Source organism: Culex pipiens, chromosome 1 (assembly GCF_016801865.2).
Source record: "Culex pipiens pallens isolate TS chromosome 1, TS_CPP_V2, whole genome shotgun sequence".
Classification (NCBI taxonomy): Eukaryota; Metazoa; Arthropoda; class Insecta; order Diptera; family Culicidae; genus Culex; species Culex pipiens.
In genome coordinates, this window is record NC_068937.1 from 34,656,104 (window position 1) to 34,674,580 (window position 18,477).

The following is an 18,477-nucleotide window of genomic DNA, read 5'->3' on the forward strand; positions in this document are numbered from 1 at the left end:
CAAAATAAATGCATCTTCAACCAAAACAAATACAAATAATTCAAAAAATCGCTGAAAAAATTAGCCACCGGCAGCTCGGGGACTTCTCGAGCACCTATCTTGGCTACTCGACGGATCCCCGATGAACTTTTTCTTCGCTGAATGAACTCGAAGGCTAATTTAGCTTTAGCTTTGCTACCCGCGGTGCGAAAGTTGGGGTTCAAACATGTCGGGAGCAAATCGGGTGAACTCTTTCAAAATTTTGAAAATGATATTTTATTGATGTAAGCAAACAATTTGGACATATAATGCAATTGGAAGCATGTTCTATCATGCAAGAATGTAGTTTTATTGATTTCGATCAACAAAACGGCTAGAATTTGAAAATGAATAAATTAGATCCCCGCGGTGGGCTTGATTCGGTAGCCAAATTAGCTCCCAGCGGTGCGAAAACGTGTATTAGCTACGGAGCAAAGCTAAAACTGGGGATCCAACCGATAGGTTTGCCACGCAATTAGATCTCTGCGGTGGAGATGCCCTTAGGGCATCTCCACCGCAGGGACCTAATTGCGTTGCAAAGCTAATTTGGCACCCGCGTTAAGCCCACCGCGGTACTTGTGCGAGAGCTAATTTAGCTTCGAGTTCATCCGTGTTCATCCGAATCTAAACAAAACTCAGGTTTGCCCCGGGATCTAACGGGAGCAAATCATCTGACGGATGGGTTTTTCAAGCAAAACAATGTAATTGGGTCAATGTGAGTTTGTAAACGTCAGTAAATGTTTACATTAGGAGTGATGCTTGACTTTTCGATTTCAATTCTTCGAGTTTGGAGATATTTTCTCTCCTGTGCTGCAAGTTTACGCATGAAAAAATTCTTTTGGCAATCTGGGGTGTTAGTTAGTTTGTTTATGTCGCGTTGAGGCAGTGTTTGAATTCTAGATAACTTTTTCAAAAGCCCCATGGGTTTTCTATGTACATAGAACCTTTTGAAAAAGTAAGCGAGAATTTGTCGCATTGTCGATCTTCTGCCGGACATTTGAAAAGGTCTTTTGTATTGCGTAAAAAGCAAAATTCAAGCAAAACATTTTGAATGAATCAATGTGGATTTGAAAACAAGCAAGCAATCCTACTCATTCTAAATGTAAACCTGCGCTGATGTGAGCAGGATCGACTGTGTGTTTGCAAATCCAAATTTACTCAATGACATTGTTTTGCTTAAATTATAATAAAAAAAGGGATTTAATATAGAACACAGAGTTAAAAACGTTGCATTTTTTTCTGACAAAACAGAATTTTGATAAACTATTGACAAAACCAAAACCAAACCGTATTCTTCAGTTAAGTGCGTTTGGGTCGACTAAACCAACAACAATGTTTATCTCCCTTTAGAAGGTTACCTGTTGTCTCTGAATTTGCAAAACAGTTCTAACTGTCTAAGTCAAAGTGAAATAAATAGCATTTCCCGAGATTAAAAATGTTGCATGGTCAGCTTCAAATAAAAAATTATCCAAACACTATTTATGAAATGTTGATTTTTGTACATTCAAGTCAAACAGTCACTCTAATTTCAAAGCAAGATATTGAATACCGTCAATGGGGGTGACATTGGGTCTGGGGGGTGAGATTGGGTCAAAATATTTTTTTACGGATTTTACCATTTCTCAGGTACTTTTCAATGAAACTAAATTCTGTTAAAAGGGTTTTGCAAGGGACATCTTAAGATGACTTTGCTGAACAAATCTCGTTCCTAGAACAAATCCTGTCATTTAAGCAGCTGTCTAAAGTTGAGGTACGTTTTTGGCCAAAAATGACCTCTCGAAAAATGAACTTTTTACATTTTTTGTTGGAATTGATCAAAAAGTACCCAAATGTTTGAAAATCTCTACTTAAAACATTGTAGCATGTCAATACGATTCCCTCGAACAAGAAACACTGTTGGATGACTTGTTTTTACTATATCTTTGTATTTGAGCATCATTTTAGTTTCAGTTGACCCAATGGTGAGGGGTGAGAGGTGTATCGTTTTTTGACCCATAGTCACCCCCACTGGCGGTAGTAAATCAGAAAGGACTAAAAATAATAAAGATAAGGTTTTTTTATGAATTATTAAAATTATTTTTACATATAAAATTTTTTTATTTGTTACATGAAAACAATACATAGTAAAAAAAACAAACTCGAAATTACGAGCAGTTCATCCAAAATTTTTGGATTGTTTTGAACACATTCACTAGTCATTTAACAATCACACATTTTCAAAAATCTTTTATACTACGTAACGCAAAAAAATAAACAAAATTCCTAAACTGCCCATGTTCGAATAAATGTCCCATATGCAAAAACAGCAAGCTGAGAAAAACGCATTTGAAGTTTGTCCCATACATAAGGTTACGTGTTAAGTTTTCGCGAAAAAACTGGATTTCCTCCTGATTTCTAGAACAAAGTACTGGATGTTATAGGCTCTTTTGAAAGAGCACACGATTTTGAACCAAACTGCATCAATAACTCAAAATCGATGAAAATGCATATGGGACATTTATGCGATCAGGGGCAGTAAACAAGTTTTAAAAATTTGGTATGTCCATGAACGTTTTCACAAAAAAAAAGAATTTCATAGAGTGTTTTGATAAATTGTTATTTAAAAAACCGAGGTGATTTTGATAGTGATTACGTCAAATTCACTTTTGGTACGGTTACTTCGAATGTCAAATTTGAAAAATTCGTAGTATAGAGAAGAATAAATAAAAATACAAATTTACTATAAAACTTGTGGTACTGAAAATTCTAATAAATTTGAAGATATTTTTGAATTCTGTTTCAATAACAATTTAAACTATTTTAAGAGTAAAATTGTTCAAAAAAACTGAAAATGCAGTCTGTTTTCCAATTCGAACTCATTTTCAATGAGAAAAACATGACATTTTAAAAGTAATAAATAATGCCATTTATCTAGTTTACTAACTTTTAAAACTTTTCAAAATTTGTCAAAAATCGCTTCATAATGTACTTTAAACACTTATTTACCAAGGTCAACATGGTTTCATACCATTCCGTTTGTATTTAATTCGTTTTTTTAATTTTACAATAAAATCATAAAACTATCATAGCCACCCCGGCTATCAATGTCATCCAGTTTTATGGCATGTACAACTATTCAAAATATTTTTAAATGAAATGAAAAAAAATATACAAAATTTAAAAAAAACCTGGGTATTCGGAATTTTTCCTTATTCCTCCACTGACGTTAGCAAGATACTAGTTTTCTCTTTGTTTACAATTTTGCATTGGCCCAATAACATTGTTTCGCTTGGTATTTATTTGAATTTGAAAACATAATTTAAAAATGTTAACTTATATTAAATGTAGGTATTTTAATAGTTTTTATTGTTTTAAATAATACAAAGAAATATTTGTTTCCGACAATTTTTAAGTTAAAATATACAGTATGTAAAAAAAGTATTTACACCCCTTGGGCACTATGCACATTTTGTGATGAAACAAGTAAAAAATTTAAAGTTTGACAGGAACCTAGTACTACGTTTTGTTCAGAAACTCATGCCAAACATTTTGCTACAAAAAGCTCATGAAAAGATGATTTCTACAAAAAGTTATATAACAAATACTATTACAAAAATAAAAAAGGTGCAAAAAAAGTTTGTACACCTTTCGAAAAATTAACATAAATAATGTTATTTGTCGACAAACCACCATAAATCCAGTCTCCCAACTCCAAATAGGCATCCTTGACTGATTAAAAAAAGAATTTGGATTGAATATAAAGTTTACTAACTACTTAGTGTAAAAGTTTATATAACTCTGGAAATTCTATATAAAACTTATCTAAACTTAATTTTGCAAACTTTTAATTCAACTAAATGTCAATATATTACCATAGAATTGCTAAATAAACATTTTGGAGTGGGTATAACACCGTTTTGGGGGTATTTGTATCGATAGAATAGATTTTTCGTTGGAATTTCGTACCAACCCGGAATTACGTCGTAGGCAAATCCGCCGGCATCCGAACCGGTCCACGATTCACAAGTCTACCTATGTGAAATCGGAAAGGGCATAAAATTTCCGATCTTTTGATACCCAAACATCTAGGTTTTCTTAAAAACCTACGTTTTTAAATACCTAAGCAAAAACGTTGTTATGGTTTCGTTTGAGCAACCTGCCAAAAATGTATGGAATTTCGTAATTTTTGTTCTCGTGGATCAAACTTACTTTTTGCCCAGGTATTTAAAAACGTAGGTTTTAAAGAAAACCTAGATGTTTGGGTATCAAAAGATCGGAAATTCTATGCCCTTTCCGATTCCACATAGGTTGACTTGTGAATCGTGGACCGTTTCGGATGCCGGTGGATTTTCCTACGACGTAATTCCGGGTTGGTACGAAATTCCAACAAAAAATCTATTCTATCGATACAAATACCCCCAAAACGGTGTTATACCCACTCCAAAATGTTTATTTAGCAATTATATGGTAATATATTGACGTTTAGTTGAATTAAAAGTTTGCAAAATTAAGTTTAGATAAGTTTTATATAGAATTTCCAGAGTTATATAAACTTTTATACTAAGTAGTTAGTAAACTTTATATTCAATCCAAATTCTTTTTTTAATCAGTCAAGGATGCCTATTTGGAGTTGGGAGACTGGATTTATGGTGATTTGTCAACAAATAACATTATTTATGTTAATTTTTCGAAAGGTGTACATACTTTTTTTGCACCTTTTTTATTTTCGTAATAGTATTTGTTATATAACTTTTTATAGAAATCATCTTTTCATGAGCTTTTTGTAGCAAAATGTTTGGCATGAGTTTTTGAACAAAACGTAGTACTAGGTTCCTGTCAAACTTTAAATTTTTTACATGTTTCATCACAAAATGTGCATAGTGCCCAAGGGGTGTAAATACTTTTTTTACATACTGTAAGTCGTTTTGAACCAAACTCCTGATTTCTTTAATATTCACTCATATTTGATATTCAAACTAAGTGCATCTTCACTAGCATCTTCATTTATTAACTTAAACTTAAAATTTATTTCTTTTGGATTTTCTTGTTCAAATACGCCTTTTTGCAACTGTGTCATTTTGGAAGACAAAAACAACAACCAAAACAAATACAAATAATTCCAAAAATCGCTGAAAAAATTTGCCACCCGCAGCTCGGGGACTTCTCGAGCACCTATCTTGGCTACTCGACGGATCCCCGGTGAACTTTTTCTTCGCTGAATGAACTCGAATGCTAATTTAGCTTTAGCTTTGCTACCCGCGGTGCGAAAGTTGGGGTGCAAACATGTCGGGAGCAAATCGGATGAACTCTTTTAAAATTTTGAAAATGATATTTTATTGATATACGCAATCAATTTGGATATATTATGCAATTAGAAGCATGTTCTATCATTCTAGAATGTAGTTTCATTGATTTCGATCAACAAAACGGCTAGAATTTGAAAATGAATAATTTAGATCCCCGCGGTGGGCTTGATTCAGTAGCCAAATTAGCTCCCAGCGGTGCGGAAACGTGCATTAGGTACGGAGCAAAGCTAAAACTGGGAATCCAACCGATAGGTTTGCCACGCAATTAGATCTCTGCGGTGGAGATGCCCTTACTGTACTCGCGGTCAAAAAGCTCGTAGAATGCGTCCTTGTCATCTACGTCGCTTCCCATGTGCGGGCTGTGCACGTTGATAATGCTCAGGTTTTATACGTGCCCGAATTCTATCCGCTGTAAGCCGCCCTAACGTGGGATATCAAATAATAATCAAATAACATACCAAAAACGACGATTTAATTCCTTTTTGTTTTTTTCAAACTATGAGCAAAAATGTAAATTTATTGACAAAACCACGCAAAAGTTGTTTATTTAGAGGTTTTAAATAAGCTTTCTGAAAAGTTGGATTGTTTAAAAAAGTTTGTTCAATGCTTATAATGTTACTAGATGTTACTACCAAGGTAAGCAAATAACAACGGAACCTTCAGATCATTTAGAGGCTTGGTGGTGGAAGTGTTAAATTAAAATCCATATCCATCCAAATCATAATTTCAACATGTCAAAAAACTTACGTCATTTTGTCCCGGTGCATTTGCTCGATTTATTCCGAACGAAACCCCTCGTTCTTCCACAACGACGCAAATTCAGATTTGTGTGTGTGTATGTGTGTTAAATGAGACGTCATTATACATTCGAAATGCGGATGTTCGCTCTCTTTCTCCAGCCAACGGCACCCGAGACAGCAGACTCCTCATTTTATTATCCTTCATTGTGTTGCTTTGCTTGCGTGCTGTGCGGGTCGACGACTACGAGACTGTGTGTGCCTCAACAAGAACCGAATTCGGTTTTCGGCGTTTTTAAGTTACCGGTGGCCGCGTTTTTGTTTGAGTTTCCTCGGTTCCGTGGTTTTCTTTTGGGAGTCGTTGGATTGCTGCGCGACGTTCCGAGTTCTGATTTCTAGTGGGGTCTGTTGGCTGCGACGCGTTTCCGTTAGGTTGCTTCGATTGAGTTCGACTTCTCTCGTTTTTGGGGGTTTTCCAGTCCGGAAACCACCGCGGAACTCGCAAGCCCAGGGGATTCCTCCCACGAAGACGCACACGACACGGTGACACATTCGAGGTTTTCCGCAGTAAAAAGTGGCAAATTTTGTGCGCCAGCAATTTCTCGGGAAAAAGTGCAACGTGTGAAGATTTTCAGTGTGTGTTTCGATTTTCTTTTGGCGAGAAAAAGTGCGATTACTCACAGAGATTGAACCGCGCCGTCAGAGTGAGAGAGAAAGAGAGAGAGCGTGTGTGAAGAGTGCGGAGAGGGGTGTGTGAGACGACTGCCGCCGGACCAGCGGAACGGAATTTCGAGAGAGATCTCGTGTGTGTGGAAGTGAAGGAAGCAGCAGCAGCAGTGTTGGAGGATTCCGAGGCCGCCGCCACCGGAACAAGCAGGGTGGGTAGACCGCTTTTTGTTACCACTTTTTCCCCTTGTTCCAGCGTTCGTAGGTGAGGGTACTTCCGGGACACCGGGTCCTTTGGAGTAATAGTGATGGGAAATGTAGGGGTATTTTTTGAGTCGTCGAAAAATTCCAGCAGATTCGTCAGGCGACCACAGGTTGCCGATGACGACGATGATGATGATGACGGTTACTCGGCATCAGTGGCGAGACGGGTGCGAGTGTGGTGATGATGTGAGTGAGTGAGAGAGAGAGAGAATGGAACCATGTTTTTGAGTTTCCAGTCGATAGGCTGCTTCATTGTTGCGTTTTTGGTTTTGCTGCTTTTGTTTTTTTCTGTGTTGGAATGTCATCTGTGTGTTGGTGTTGTGTGCAAATGTATCGGCGGCAGTGATGTGATTAGCTGTCAAAAGAACTGTTACGGGAATTTCTTGATTTTTTCTTTGGAAAATGCATTTGTCACAGCAGGCGAGATAAGTCAGTGGAAGAATTGGAGAAGACAATACTGTCAAGTTCAATTCAACTTCAGCTCTGCACAATAGGTTATCGGTCCAGAACAACAACCAGTGGAAGAAATGGAGAAGATGCTACTACAATCCAACGTCAAGTCCGCTAATGTGAACAGTTCAATTCAACTTCAGCTCTGCACAATAGGTTATGGGATCAGAACAACAACTGGTGGAAGAATTGGAGAAGGTGCTAGTACAATCCCCTGTAAAGCCTGCCAATGAAAGCAGTTCAATTTAACTTCAGCTCTGCACAATAGGTTATGGGTCCAGAACAACAACCAGTGGAAGAAATGGAGAAGATGCTACTACAATCCACTGTCAAGTTCGCCAATGAGAACAGTTCAATTCAACTTCAGCTCTGCACAATAGGTTATGGGTCCAGAACAACAACCAGTGGAAGAAATGGTGAAGATGCTACTACAATCCACTGTCAAGTCCGCCATTGAGAACAGTTCAATTCAACTTCAGCTCTGCACAATAGGTTATGGGATCAGAACATCAATCAGTGGAAGAAATGGAGAAGACAAATCTACAATCCACTGTCAAGTCCGCCAATGAGAACAGTTAAATTCAACTTTAAATCTGCACAATAGGTTATGGGTCAAGAACATCAACTGGTGGAAGAATTGGAGAAGGTGCTAGTACAATCCCCTGTCAATCCTGCCAATGAGAACAGTTCAATTCAACTTCAGATCTGCACAATAGGTTATGAGTCCAGAACAACAACCAGCGTAAGAATTGGAGAAGATGTTTCTACAATCCGCTGTCAAGTCTGCCAATGAGAACAGTTCAATTCAACTTCAGCTCTGCACAATAGGTTATGGGATCAGAACATCAACCAGTGGAAGAAATGGTGAAGATGCTACTACAATCCAATGTCAAGTCTGCCAATGAGAACAGTTCGATTCAACATCAGCTCTGCACAATAGGTTATGGGTCCAGAACAACAATCAGTGAAAGAAATGGAGGAGATGCTACTACAATCCTATGTCAAGTCCGCCAATGAGAACAGATCAATTCAACTTCAGCTCTGCACAATAGTTTATGGGTCCAGAACATCAACCAGTGGAAGAAATGGAACAGATGCTACTACAATCCACTGTCAAGTCCGCCGATGAGAACAGTTCAATTCAACATTAACTATGCACAATAGGTTGTGGGTCCAGAACAACAACTGGTGGAAGAAATTGAGAAGATGCTACTACAATCCAATGTCAAGTCCGTCAATGAGAACAGTCCAATTCAACTTCAGCTCTGCACAATAGGTTAGAAATGGTGGAAGAATGAAGAAGATGCTACCACAATCCCCTGTCAAGCCTGTCAATGAGAACAGTTCAATTCAACATTAAATCAGCACAGTAGGGTATCGGTCCAGAACATCAACCAGTGGAAGAAATGGAAAAGATGCTACTACAATCCAATGTCAAGTCCGCCAATGAGAACAGTTCGATTCAACACCAGCTCTGCACAATAGGTTATGGGTCCAGAACAACAACTGGTGAAAGAATTGGAGAAGAAGCTACTACAATCCTCTGTCAATACCCCGAGAGTATAGTTTAAATTAACTTCAGCTCTGCACAATAGGTTGTGGGCCAAGAACATCAACCAGTGGAAGAAATTGTTAAGATGCTACTACAAACAAATGTCAAGTCCGCCAATGAGAACAGCTGAAGTTGAGCTCTGCAACTCAATGTCTTCGAAATCAACATTTAAAATTCCGCATTGTTTTACCCTAGGTTTAACCCGAAACGATAATCTCCGTTCTACTGCAGTTTCAATCTGCGCTAACTCCCCAACAATATGGGCTAACCGAGCTTCGTTGCTTAATCTTTGATCTTTCACTTTAGTGTGGCCTTTCCCGTCCAACCATTTGATTGTTTCGGCTCCAAGCAGCAGTGCATCAACGTGGTTGAGTAGTTGTGCTGCGCTGCAACTGCTGCAGGTGTCGCTGCGCTTCCGAGAAGCACCTGATGGGAAATTATCTAAGCCCCTGACCCGTCGTGTGCGCGCCAAAATGAATCTCGTTACGACGGTCATACTTGTGGCATTATTAAGTGATTGGTACACATTACGTCACCTACGGTGTGTTTGTGTGCGGAGGTCTCATCGAAATTCATTAGATTGCGCCGTGTAACCGCGAGACTGGGATTTTTAGGGTATCGAAGTTCATCATGCTTCGATGGTTATCGAAAATCGCTTTTCGGTGTACTGTTTGCTGTGTTCACCACAGCGATACTTGGGGTTGAAACGTGGAACGCATTTTTTTTTCGCAATCAACTTATGTTTCCAGTACACACACTTATCAAGATGGTGACGGTGGGCTGATAACGCGAAATGGAATGACACCTACACGAGTTGGACTTCGAAGCACAATCTCAGCGGAGTGTGTAAATCAATCGAGTTTTTTTTTGGCTTTGGACAAAAGTTTCCATAAAGCCCATTTTCCCGCCGATTGCAGGTCTCGTGAACCATTCGATGCGGAGCTTTTTCAAAGATAATGATGTCGTAACAGGTTTCCCTGCTCGGCCCTACCGTCGTCGCTGTCCCCGAACCTCGCTGTTCATTCATGTGTTCAGAGCAGCACCTCGCTTTCGAAATAGGTCTCCCTCTTGGTTGTGTGTATTTACCGACGACCACGACTCTATTTGCATTCTCCACACTAATCTGGTCATTACAGCTAGGCAGCAGGTTACTTGAATTTGTCGTCGTAGTCGTCGCAGCCCATCGCGTGTCACCCTGCGCTGAACAGTCGTCGGACTCGCTGGGGTGGGGTGTTCGAGTGGCCCCAGGCCCGGGCCGGACACCGCCGGCCAGCAGATATCATTTTTCAGCTGATGTGCGACAGTATGCGTGACAGTCGTCGATTGTGGAGTCAAATCACCTGCCAACACTGGCTGGGCGAACGACGACGAACCTGAACCGTCCGTGCCGTGTACACAAAGTTGGCGTTCGCGTATTGTCCAGTCGTTTTTGTTGCTTTCGGAATGTATTGAATTTAGCGACTGGTCACACAGAGTAATTGCGCGTTATCGTCGCTGTGTGAGTGTGACGTGGGGGTCGTCCCTTTCTGATTGCTCTTATGTCAAACCATTTAAAGTTGATGTCGGTCCTACAAGCAGAAATAATGCAAATTTCGTATCGGGTCGTGGGGATCCTTACTAAGTTGACATCTCACAACTTCTCCCATCAAGTATAAGTGTACGTAACGCCCGAATGACCCCAACTTCGGTGGGAGAAACACTTGAAGTTCCCTGCCGTACACACTGATTGCCGACAGGTTCGTATCGGTCGGCACTAGTTGCCTGCCACATATTGACCTGTTCGTGCGCGCGCGTTCTGTGCTACATCTTCCCGTACTTTTTGGTCCAACCGTTCCGGAACTTCCCGAGTTCGGTTCCGTTTCGGGTTGCAGGCGGGGGTGGACACTGTAAATCCGCGCTCGTAACGGCACGAGACTGGACTATTTTTAGCCAGCGGTCGAGAAGAAGTGCATGGAGAGCAACAAAATAAAATAAAAGTATAAGCTGGTGTGCCTCTCGTCGTAATGGTGTAATTGCGATGTTTTTCTGCGGCAGTGGTTGACGGCAGTGTTTATGATCATTAGTGGTGATTTTTTTCTTTTTGCTTCGTCTCTTCTTTCGTTTATGAATGATTTTGTAATCAACAGTGAATGGTACTGGTGTGTTGGTGTGATTTTGGTAGAGTGACAGCTACGCTCTGTCGCTGTTGCACCGCGGCGAGATTCGCAAGATCTGCAAACCGTACGAGATACACAACAGGTGCGTATGACGGCGACGAAGAGGAAGTGGCATGTAGTTGTTGTATGTGTGAGAAACGCTCGGACGTATGTGTGTGAGATTGAACGGAAAGAGGAAAACAAGTCACAATTGGTGACGGCCCACAACAGGGGACTGTGTTTTGTAACCGATTTGTAGTTCCACCGGTGTCGATTTTAGAGTTGTACATGAGGCAGTGATTTGTGGATGACTGCAGTGGGACTGTCGACTACAATGTAACATATATAGGCTATACTATATCCGAAGATTTGTATAAAACTTCAGAAAATCGAATCATGACCAAACAATTTTTCTTCGTATTTTTTTTTATTTTCTTGCTTTTAACATAAAATTCAAGTTTCAATTTTTTCAATTCAATTCGGTTTTATTGGTGAATAATCAAGATACAATGAGTTATTTTGAAGTGCATAACAGAGTTTTGGAGTTCCTTACAGCTGTGTGTTGCATCATAATCCATTTAGGAACAATTATTTCTTTAACTAAGGCACTAGCAAGAGTAAGAAAAAACTATAAAAAAAAACTTACAGAAATTGCAAAGGAAAGGGGATAGAGGAAGAGAAAGCTTATATCTAGATCACAGGTTTTTTATCCTTTGTAGATGTGTTTGATCATCAGTTCCCCAAGGGCCAGGAATTGTTCTGCCTTGTTCCGGCAGCTCCGAAACCGCGTCATCATCTCCCCCGCGAGAGCAAAGAACTCCGGCAGGGTGAAGAGATCTTCCCCGGTGACTTCTTGCTGGGCCGTACTGCCGCTACCGGCAGCGACCACGCTGGCGAACGAACGCCCCCAACCAGGAGGGAACGCTGAGTTTTCTGCTGGAACCGTACGCTGTCCAGCTGCAGGAACGGCTGCGCTCGTACTTCGCTGAGGAGGGTGGGACGCTGCTGCTTTTTTCTTCCTCTTTTCCTGCTCCTCGAGGTAGGCCTTGCGCGCGACGCATCCGCGGTAATTGCCGGTATGGTTGCCGTCACAGTTCGCGCACTTTACGCGCGGCTTGGTTTGGTCTGCCTTGTCCCCCAAGTCCGCCTTTCGTGGCAGTGCGCACGCCTCCGAGAGGTGTGACTCACCGCACTTCACGCAGCGGGGCCGGAGGTTGCAGTTCCGCGAGCCGTGGCCGAATTTCTGGCAACGGTGGCATTGCGCTACGTCCGTCGGGTTCTTGGTGTAAAACCGCCAGTTTACCCAAAAACCGTCCAACGTTTTAGTCCGCCGCAGGTCTTGGATCTTGACGGTGCCGCGGTCGAAGTACAACAGGTACAGTGTGTGTGTACCTGTTACCGTTGTCTTTCGCGAGAGCACTTTAATCTCCCGCGGTTTTATTCCGGCGTCCGAAAGGTGACCCTTCAGGTCGGAGATCGGACGGTCTTGATAACCCTGCAAGACGACCTTAACAGGGGGCTTCTCGGGGTTGAATGTGTAGAAGTTGAAGTTGCTACGCTTCAATTCTTCAAACACCAGGTCGAAATTCTTTTTGGTCAGTGTGATCACTTGCACTGCCGACTTACCGATTTTCAGACAATATCCGAGGCCTTCCAGCAACTCGTCAACATCGTCCGCTAACGTGTCCAAAACAAAAATTGGAGGTGGTCTACGTTCCGCTGGAGAGTTGTTCTTTTTTGACGTCGGCACTTTTTTCCGTGCACGACCATCATCGTCGTCGTCGTCGTCGGTAGTGCTGCTACCGTCAGAGTTGTTATTTTCTTCGTCGTCGCTCAGCATCTGGAACTCGTTCCTGATGGGGATGTTGGCGGATGTTGATGTGCCACTGGTCGTGGCACCGGAAGTACCGGAACGGGTTCGCACTGGTGATCTCGGAACATATCCGGGATGTAGTAACTTTTTATCGATTCCATCTGCGCTGACGCTCCCCTGCGCGATGGCGGCCGACACGGCGTTGGTTTGTTTACCTTTTTGCACACGGCCGGTAGACGAACTTCGCGGGTTTTTCGAGGCCGCACTCGAACTGCCACGGCCACGGCCGGCCTTTGGCATGCTGGAGAAGCAAACTCGCGGGTAACCACAATCAATTACGGCGAAAAAAATCGAAAAAAACGATGGAGCACTGAGCACTAGCTGCATGCTCTCGTGCGTACACGGAGGGAGCTGAAAAATTCAAGTTCAGTGACCCCATTTCAGTCAAATTTGAATATTTAATTGCCTTTTATATAAAAAGCTGTTTTTTTTTTCAATGCAAGGTTGTTACGGACGGCGTGGATTTGCTGGCTAATGTTGCCCAGGCGCGGATTTCGCGTGGATTTTTAATTTAAAGTTCTAAAGAAAAACATAATCAGGAATTAAGATAATTTATTTATTTTGTATTATTGAGTGCATAACTTCGATTTCTTATTAATTGAATTTTGAATGTTTGTTTGTATTTTCTCAACAAGAAACGTCGAAAGATGAAGATATTTGTTTTAAATGCCTTGTTGAGGATTTCTTAAATAAATTTATTACTACACTCAACTCATCTTTAAGGTGTTACATACATGTAAATCGTCAAAAATGTCAGAGGTTGGTATGAGCACACATTTGAACTTTTTTTAAAATCTTTTTGCAGGACATTAAAATATACATTTCATCTATTAACAAAATAAAATTAAACACATTTTTTTATTTTTGTTATTGCCAAGATACTATTGCTATTTTATGTCAGCAGTTTAAAAAAAACGGGTGCCACGATATCTCAACACTGCTTTGACCAAATTAGCTTAAAAATTTGGTGAAGACTCGTTAAACCAGTCCTGTGTGCATGGCGAATGCCGATTTTCAAAAACTTAATTTAAAAAAAAGATTAAAATATTTTTTTTGTGCTCAAATCTTAAATATGAGCTTGAATGGACGTAACAGAAGCTGGCTTCTGCCTTTGAATTTTAGACGGGATTTAACGAGTAGAAATATTTTTGTTTGCTTAATTTAAACATTCTTGGGGAATGAAAAAAGATCAAAACATTTAAATTAAAATTTTCAGAAATTCATTAATTCAAAACAATTTTTGATTTTTATAAGACTAAAAAACCAAAAAAAATCACTTGACACTTAGGTATCTAGTACGAAATGTTTTTTGATTTTCAAATCTCAAGATTTTGGATTTTTATGAAATTTTAAAATTTTTAAAGGAGAATGGGCAAAGATTTTTCGAAAATGTTGACTGTACATCCTTGGACCAAATACGCTCATTCTCCTCTTAAGATTTTTTTAGATTAAAATTTGATTTAGTTTTTAGGTCTAAATTTCTAAATGTTGAAATTTCTATATCTGTTTTTTTTTGTATTTTATTTTTTGGTTTGACTTTTCCCTCTTTATAATTTTCGGCGTTTCAAGAATCTGCGTTCTGAGATTGAAATTATTACAAAACTCTTTTATATGTTTGTAGCAAAATTATTTTTCTTAAAATGTCGCGGATTTCGCGCGATTTGGTTTTGCGACTGCGCGGATTATTTTTTTCGACTTCTCCGTAACAACTCTGAATATGATATCACCGCCATTTTGGCTGCCATCTTGGATCAAAAGATTCTATATCATTTTAGCGTAGTTTATGGGTCATACATTAGCTCAACCATCAAAAATAAGACATCGAAAAAATTGCAACAAATGTATTACGAAACATAAAATTCAAATGTTCATTATTAAAACCTGGCAACATAAACATCAACAAAAATCAAGAAACAACAAATTCCGTATTTACCGATTTTGCGACTTGAGTAGCCAACCTGGCTGGATGTTGCTATTTAGGGTGAATCTACAATATACCAAACAACAATAACAGGTAGATGAAGTAACATTTTCAGACCACTATAAAAAATAACAAAACTTTGGGTAATCGACTTCGTAGTAATTTATTCCGGGAACCGTGGTGTAAGGGTAAGCGTGGTTGACAGAATACTCCAATCGTCTTCACCACGACAACCTGATTTTTACATTCTACTTTCGTTCGTTTCACACACAATGGAATGAGTGCTACGCAAAGTCACTCACACAGTCATTGACTTCCCTCCAGGAAAAAAATCGCTTAGAGAGCGGTCGTTTGACATTCTACCGAGATTCCGATCATCTCTCCAATGATAGCAATCATATGACTCCTGTCACCACGCAGCATACACTAGGAAGAGAGAGACAAAAACGAGAGAAAGAGCACGTTGTCTCGTTCGGGTGGCTGCTTGAGTGGTGTCCATTTTTCGTTCGTTTCGTCTTCGTGTTTACGTTCATCGACCGTCGCCAAGCAATGATGATCATGATAGGCGTTGTGTGTCAGAGATCAAATATCGCTTTGGGAAATGATCGCTGACAGAAAGTTCTATCAAATATCGAGCAGTCCCATTCAGTGATAGATCCCTTTTCAAGCATTGGTGGTAGCCTCTCACCCAGTCGGCTTGGGTTCGATCCCAGACGGTCCCGGTGGCATTTTTCGAGACGAGATTTGTTTGACCACGCCTTCCGTCGGACGGGGAAGTAAATGTTGGCCCCGGTCTAACTTAGAAGGTTAGGTCGTTAGCTCAATCCAGGTGTAGGAGTCGTCTCCCTGGGTCCTGCCTCGGTGGAGTCGCTGGTAGGCAGTTGGACTCACAATCCAATGGTGGTCAGTTTGAATCCCGGGGTGGATGGAAGCTAAGGTGTCAAAAGAGGTTTGTAATTGCCTCAACAATCAAGCCTTTGGACACCTAGTTTCGAGTAGGAATCTCGCAATCGAGAACGCCAAGGCAAAGCTGTAGAGCGAATAATTTGATTTGAGTAATTTGTTTGCAATAAGCAGATGTATTAGACTAAGGTAAAACGAGAGTTTTGTGATATCACATAAAAAACTACGAAAGCTTCCACTAGACCCACATTCCATCACTTGAAAGAGTTCGTTCACTATCCCCTCTCGTATATGACATAACAAACTTCGCACCAACCACATCGCTACCAACTCAATCGCCGGGGCCCCGTTCAAAGTCGCGCATTGCAAAGCTTATCCATCACAAATTCGTCACGATCCTTCGATCATCACATCCCATACACTTCTCACGTCCAAAGACCTGACGCACACACCACCGTTGTATCACGCGGAGAGATAACAATCCTAACACACATTCACTTTCGTCGGCGATCGGCCAAGTCAGGCCAAGTTTCGGAGTCGAAAACTCAACCTCTTACTTTCGTTCGAGAAAAAAGCTTCTTCCTAAAAGCACATCTCAGCGCCGTTAGTAGTAATAAATCGCAAAGCCTGGGCAGTTTTGTGGTTTTTAAGAGGGGGAGGGAAGTCTGGGGGCGAGACGCTGGTGGAGTCCATTAAAAATTCATCGACTGATGTTGCAGTGGTCATAAAAATTTCACTCTTACCTGCGATCTTCTTCTTTTGCTGCATTTTTTACGCGAAAAAAGGAGGCAATTTGTGCTCCGTTGATTGAATATAAAACCACCGAAGATTTGCAGCGATTGTGCGCGCGGTTATCGCGATCTGGTAGCTTCGGGGGTAGATGCTGCGATCAATCTGTTTATAAAGCTAGATTGAAAAAAAAAAAAAAAAAAAAAAAAAACACCGAAAGATGTCAACTTAAGCGACGAACCTCTTCTGAATTTGGTTTTCAAAATGAGTTATAATTCTCGGATTAGTTTTCAAAAAGCCGTAAGAGCCATTGGTAAACAAAGTCCTTTTTGCATCGGTATTCGACCTACTTACGAAAAACCAATATCAAAAATGCTCGAGATTGTTCATCTACACGTCCTTCAAGTGCCCCATACTTGAAATAAATTAAATTTTGTTTCATTTTCGAGAAAAACGAAAATTAGTGTCAGAGGTCACGGTGGCTCTTACGGCTTTTTGAAAACTCACACGATAATTATTAAACATGGATTTTATCAGCTATTGATAACAATAAAACAGGGGATTGGGTTTGATCCCAGACGGTCCCACAAATTTTTTGAGACGAGATTTGTCTGACCACGCCTTCCGTCGGATGGGGAAGTAAATGCTGGCCCCGATCTAACCTAAAGGGTTAGGCCGATAGCTCAGTCCAGGTGTAGGAGTCGTCTCCCTGGGTCCTGCCTCGGTGGAGTCGCTGGTAGGCAGTTGGACTCACAATCCAAAGGTCGTCAGTTTGAATCCCGGGGTGGATGGAAGCTAAGGTGTAAAAAAAGGTTTGCAATTGCCTCAACAATCAAGCCTTCGGACACCTAGTTTCGAGTAGGAATCTCTCTATCGAAAACGCCAAGGCAATGCTGTAGAGCGAATAATTTGATTTTGATTTTTTTTTTTTGAAGGGAGATTTTCCACGGTATCCCCACATGATCTGCACTTGGAGTTGAACGTTTCTTGCAAAGAGATTCTCATGTTTGGTTAATAAATTAGCTATAATTTGACGACATGCCATCCGAGCTTTGGTGCCATATATTGGGATTTGTTTGTTTTTACTTGTTGAAGTTGTTTGTTCCAATTTCTAATGATTTATTTCGTTTTCTCTTTACAGAAGCTGATATCGTACTGTAAAGTGTGATTCCTCAACTGGATTTAACATTTTGCCTCCGTCGAGTTAACAAAAACCTTCCAAAATGCCTAAATCGGTAAGTAAAAAAAAATCAAACTGTTGTGTAATCAAAAGAACAAGTCAGCATTAGTCATCACTTGTTACTTGTTATTGTACTCCGTTCAAATATCAATCATACATTTTATGGACGACCCTGAGGATGTCCATATTGAATCCCGATTCGTCAGAGCCCGCGCAACGTGTTGCACTTTCTCAGTAGTACACGAGCCGCCACGTGGGCGACAATACAGCCATATTTGCATTTATCCCACTTATATTTAGCCAGTTTGCCTACAGAGTCGGATAACCCCGGCCGCTTTCCTCACTCCCCCGTCGATGATGGGTGGAGCGTGTGTCTTTTATCGTTAGGGTAATAGCCATAATAATTATCGCTGTATTTTGCGGCGAGTCTCCAGCTCGCGAAGTCTCTCTGACTGTAAATATTTATCGCGTGTTGGTTCGGTACAGATATAGGGAAAATGTCCCTATATGTGGTCTAGTCCCAATTTTTGGTCCAAGTGGAGGTATTACTTTACATAGTCGATTTATGAATAACTTCTCGAATTTTCTGATCAATTTGATGTTTGCAAATTTTTATGTGAAGACAATTCAGAAATGAAGTTAAACTCTAGTTTTACTAAAATATTAAAATCTTTGAACAAAAAAAAAACTAGTAAAATTACATTTAATTTTTGACTGTTGCACAAGTTGATAAAAATGATAATGATTAGTTAGAATTCTTGCAT

At 40.3% G+C, this 18,477-nt stretch overlaps 1 protein-coding gene across 3 annotated transcripts in view; it reads left to right on the forward strand.

Moving 5' to 3' along the window:
* Positions 1-6,292: 6,292 nt before the first annotated feature.
* Positions 6,293-18,477, forward strand: part of LOC120418133 (moesin/ezrin/radixin homolog 1) — a 69,134-nt gene continuing 56,949 nt past the window's right edge. Inside the window, exons 1-3 of one of the 3 annotated variants that reach the window (XM_039580418.2) lie at positions 10,735-11,037; positions 11,099-11,210; positions 17,675-17,768. In XM_039580418.2, coding sequence (XP_039436352.1) covers positions 17,757-17,768 — 12 coding nt within the window. In that variant the 5' untranslated portion in view covers positions 10,735-11,037; positions 11,099-11,210; positions 17,675-17,756. Of the gene's footprint in view, positions 6,919-10,734; positions 11,211-17,674; positions 17,769-18,477 lie in introns of those variants that run through there. The other 2 variants (XM_039580416.2, XM_039580417.2) reach the window with 2 other exon arrangements.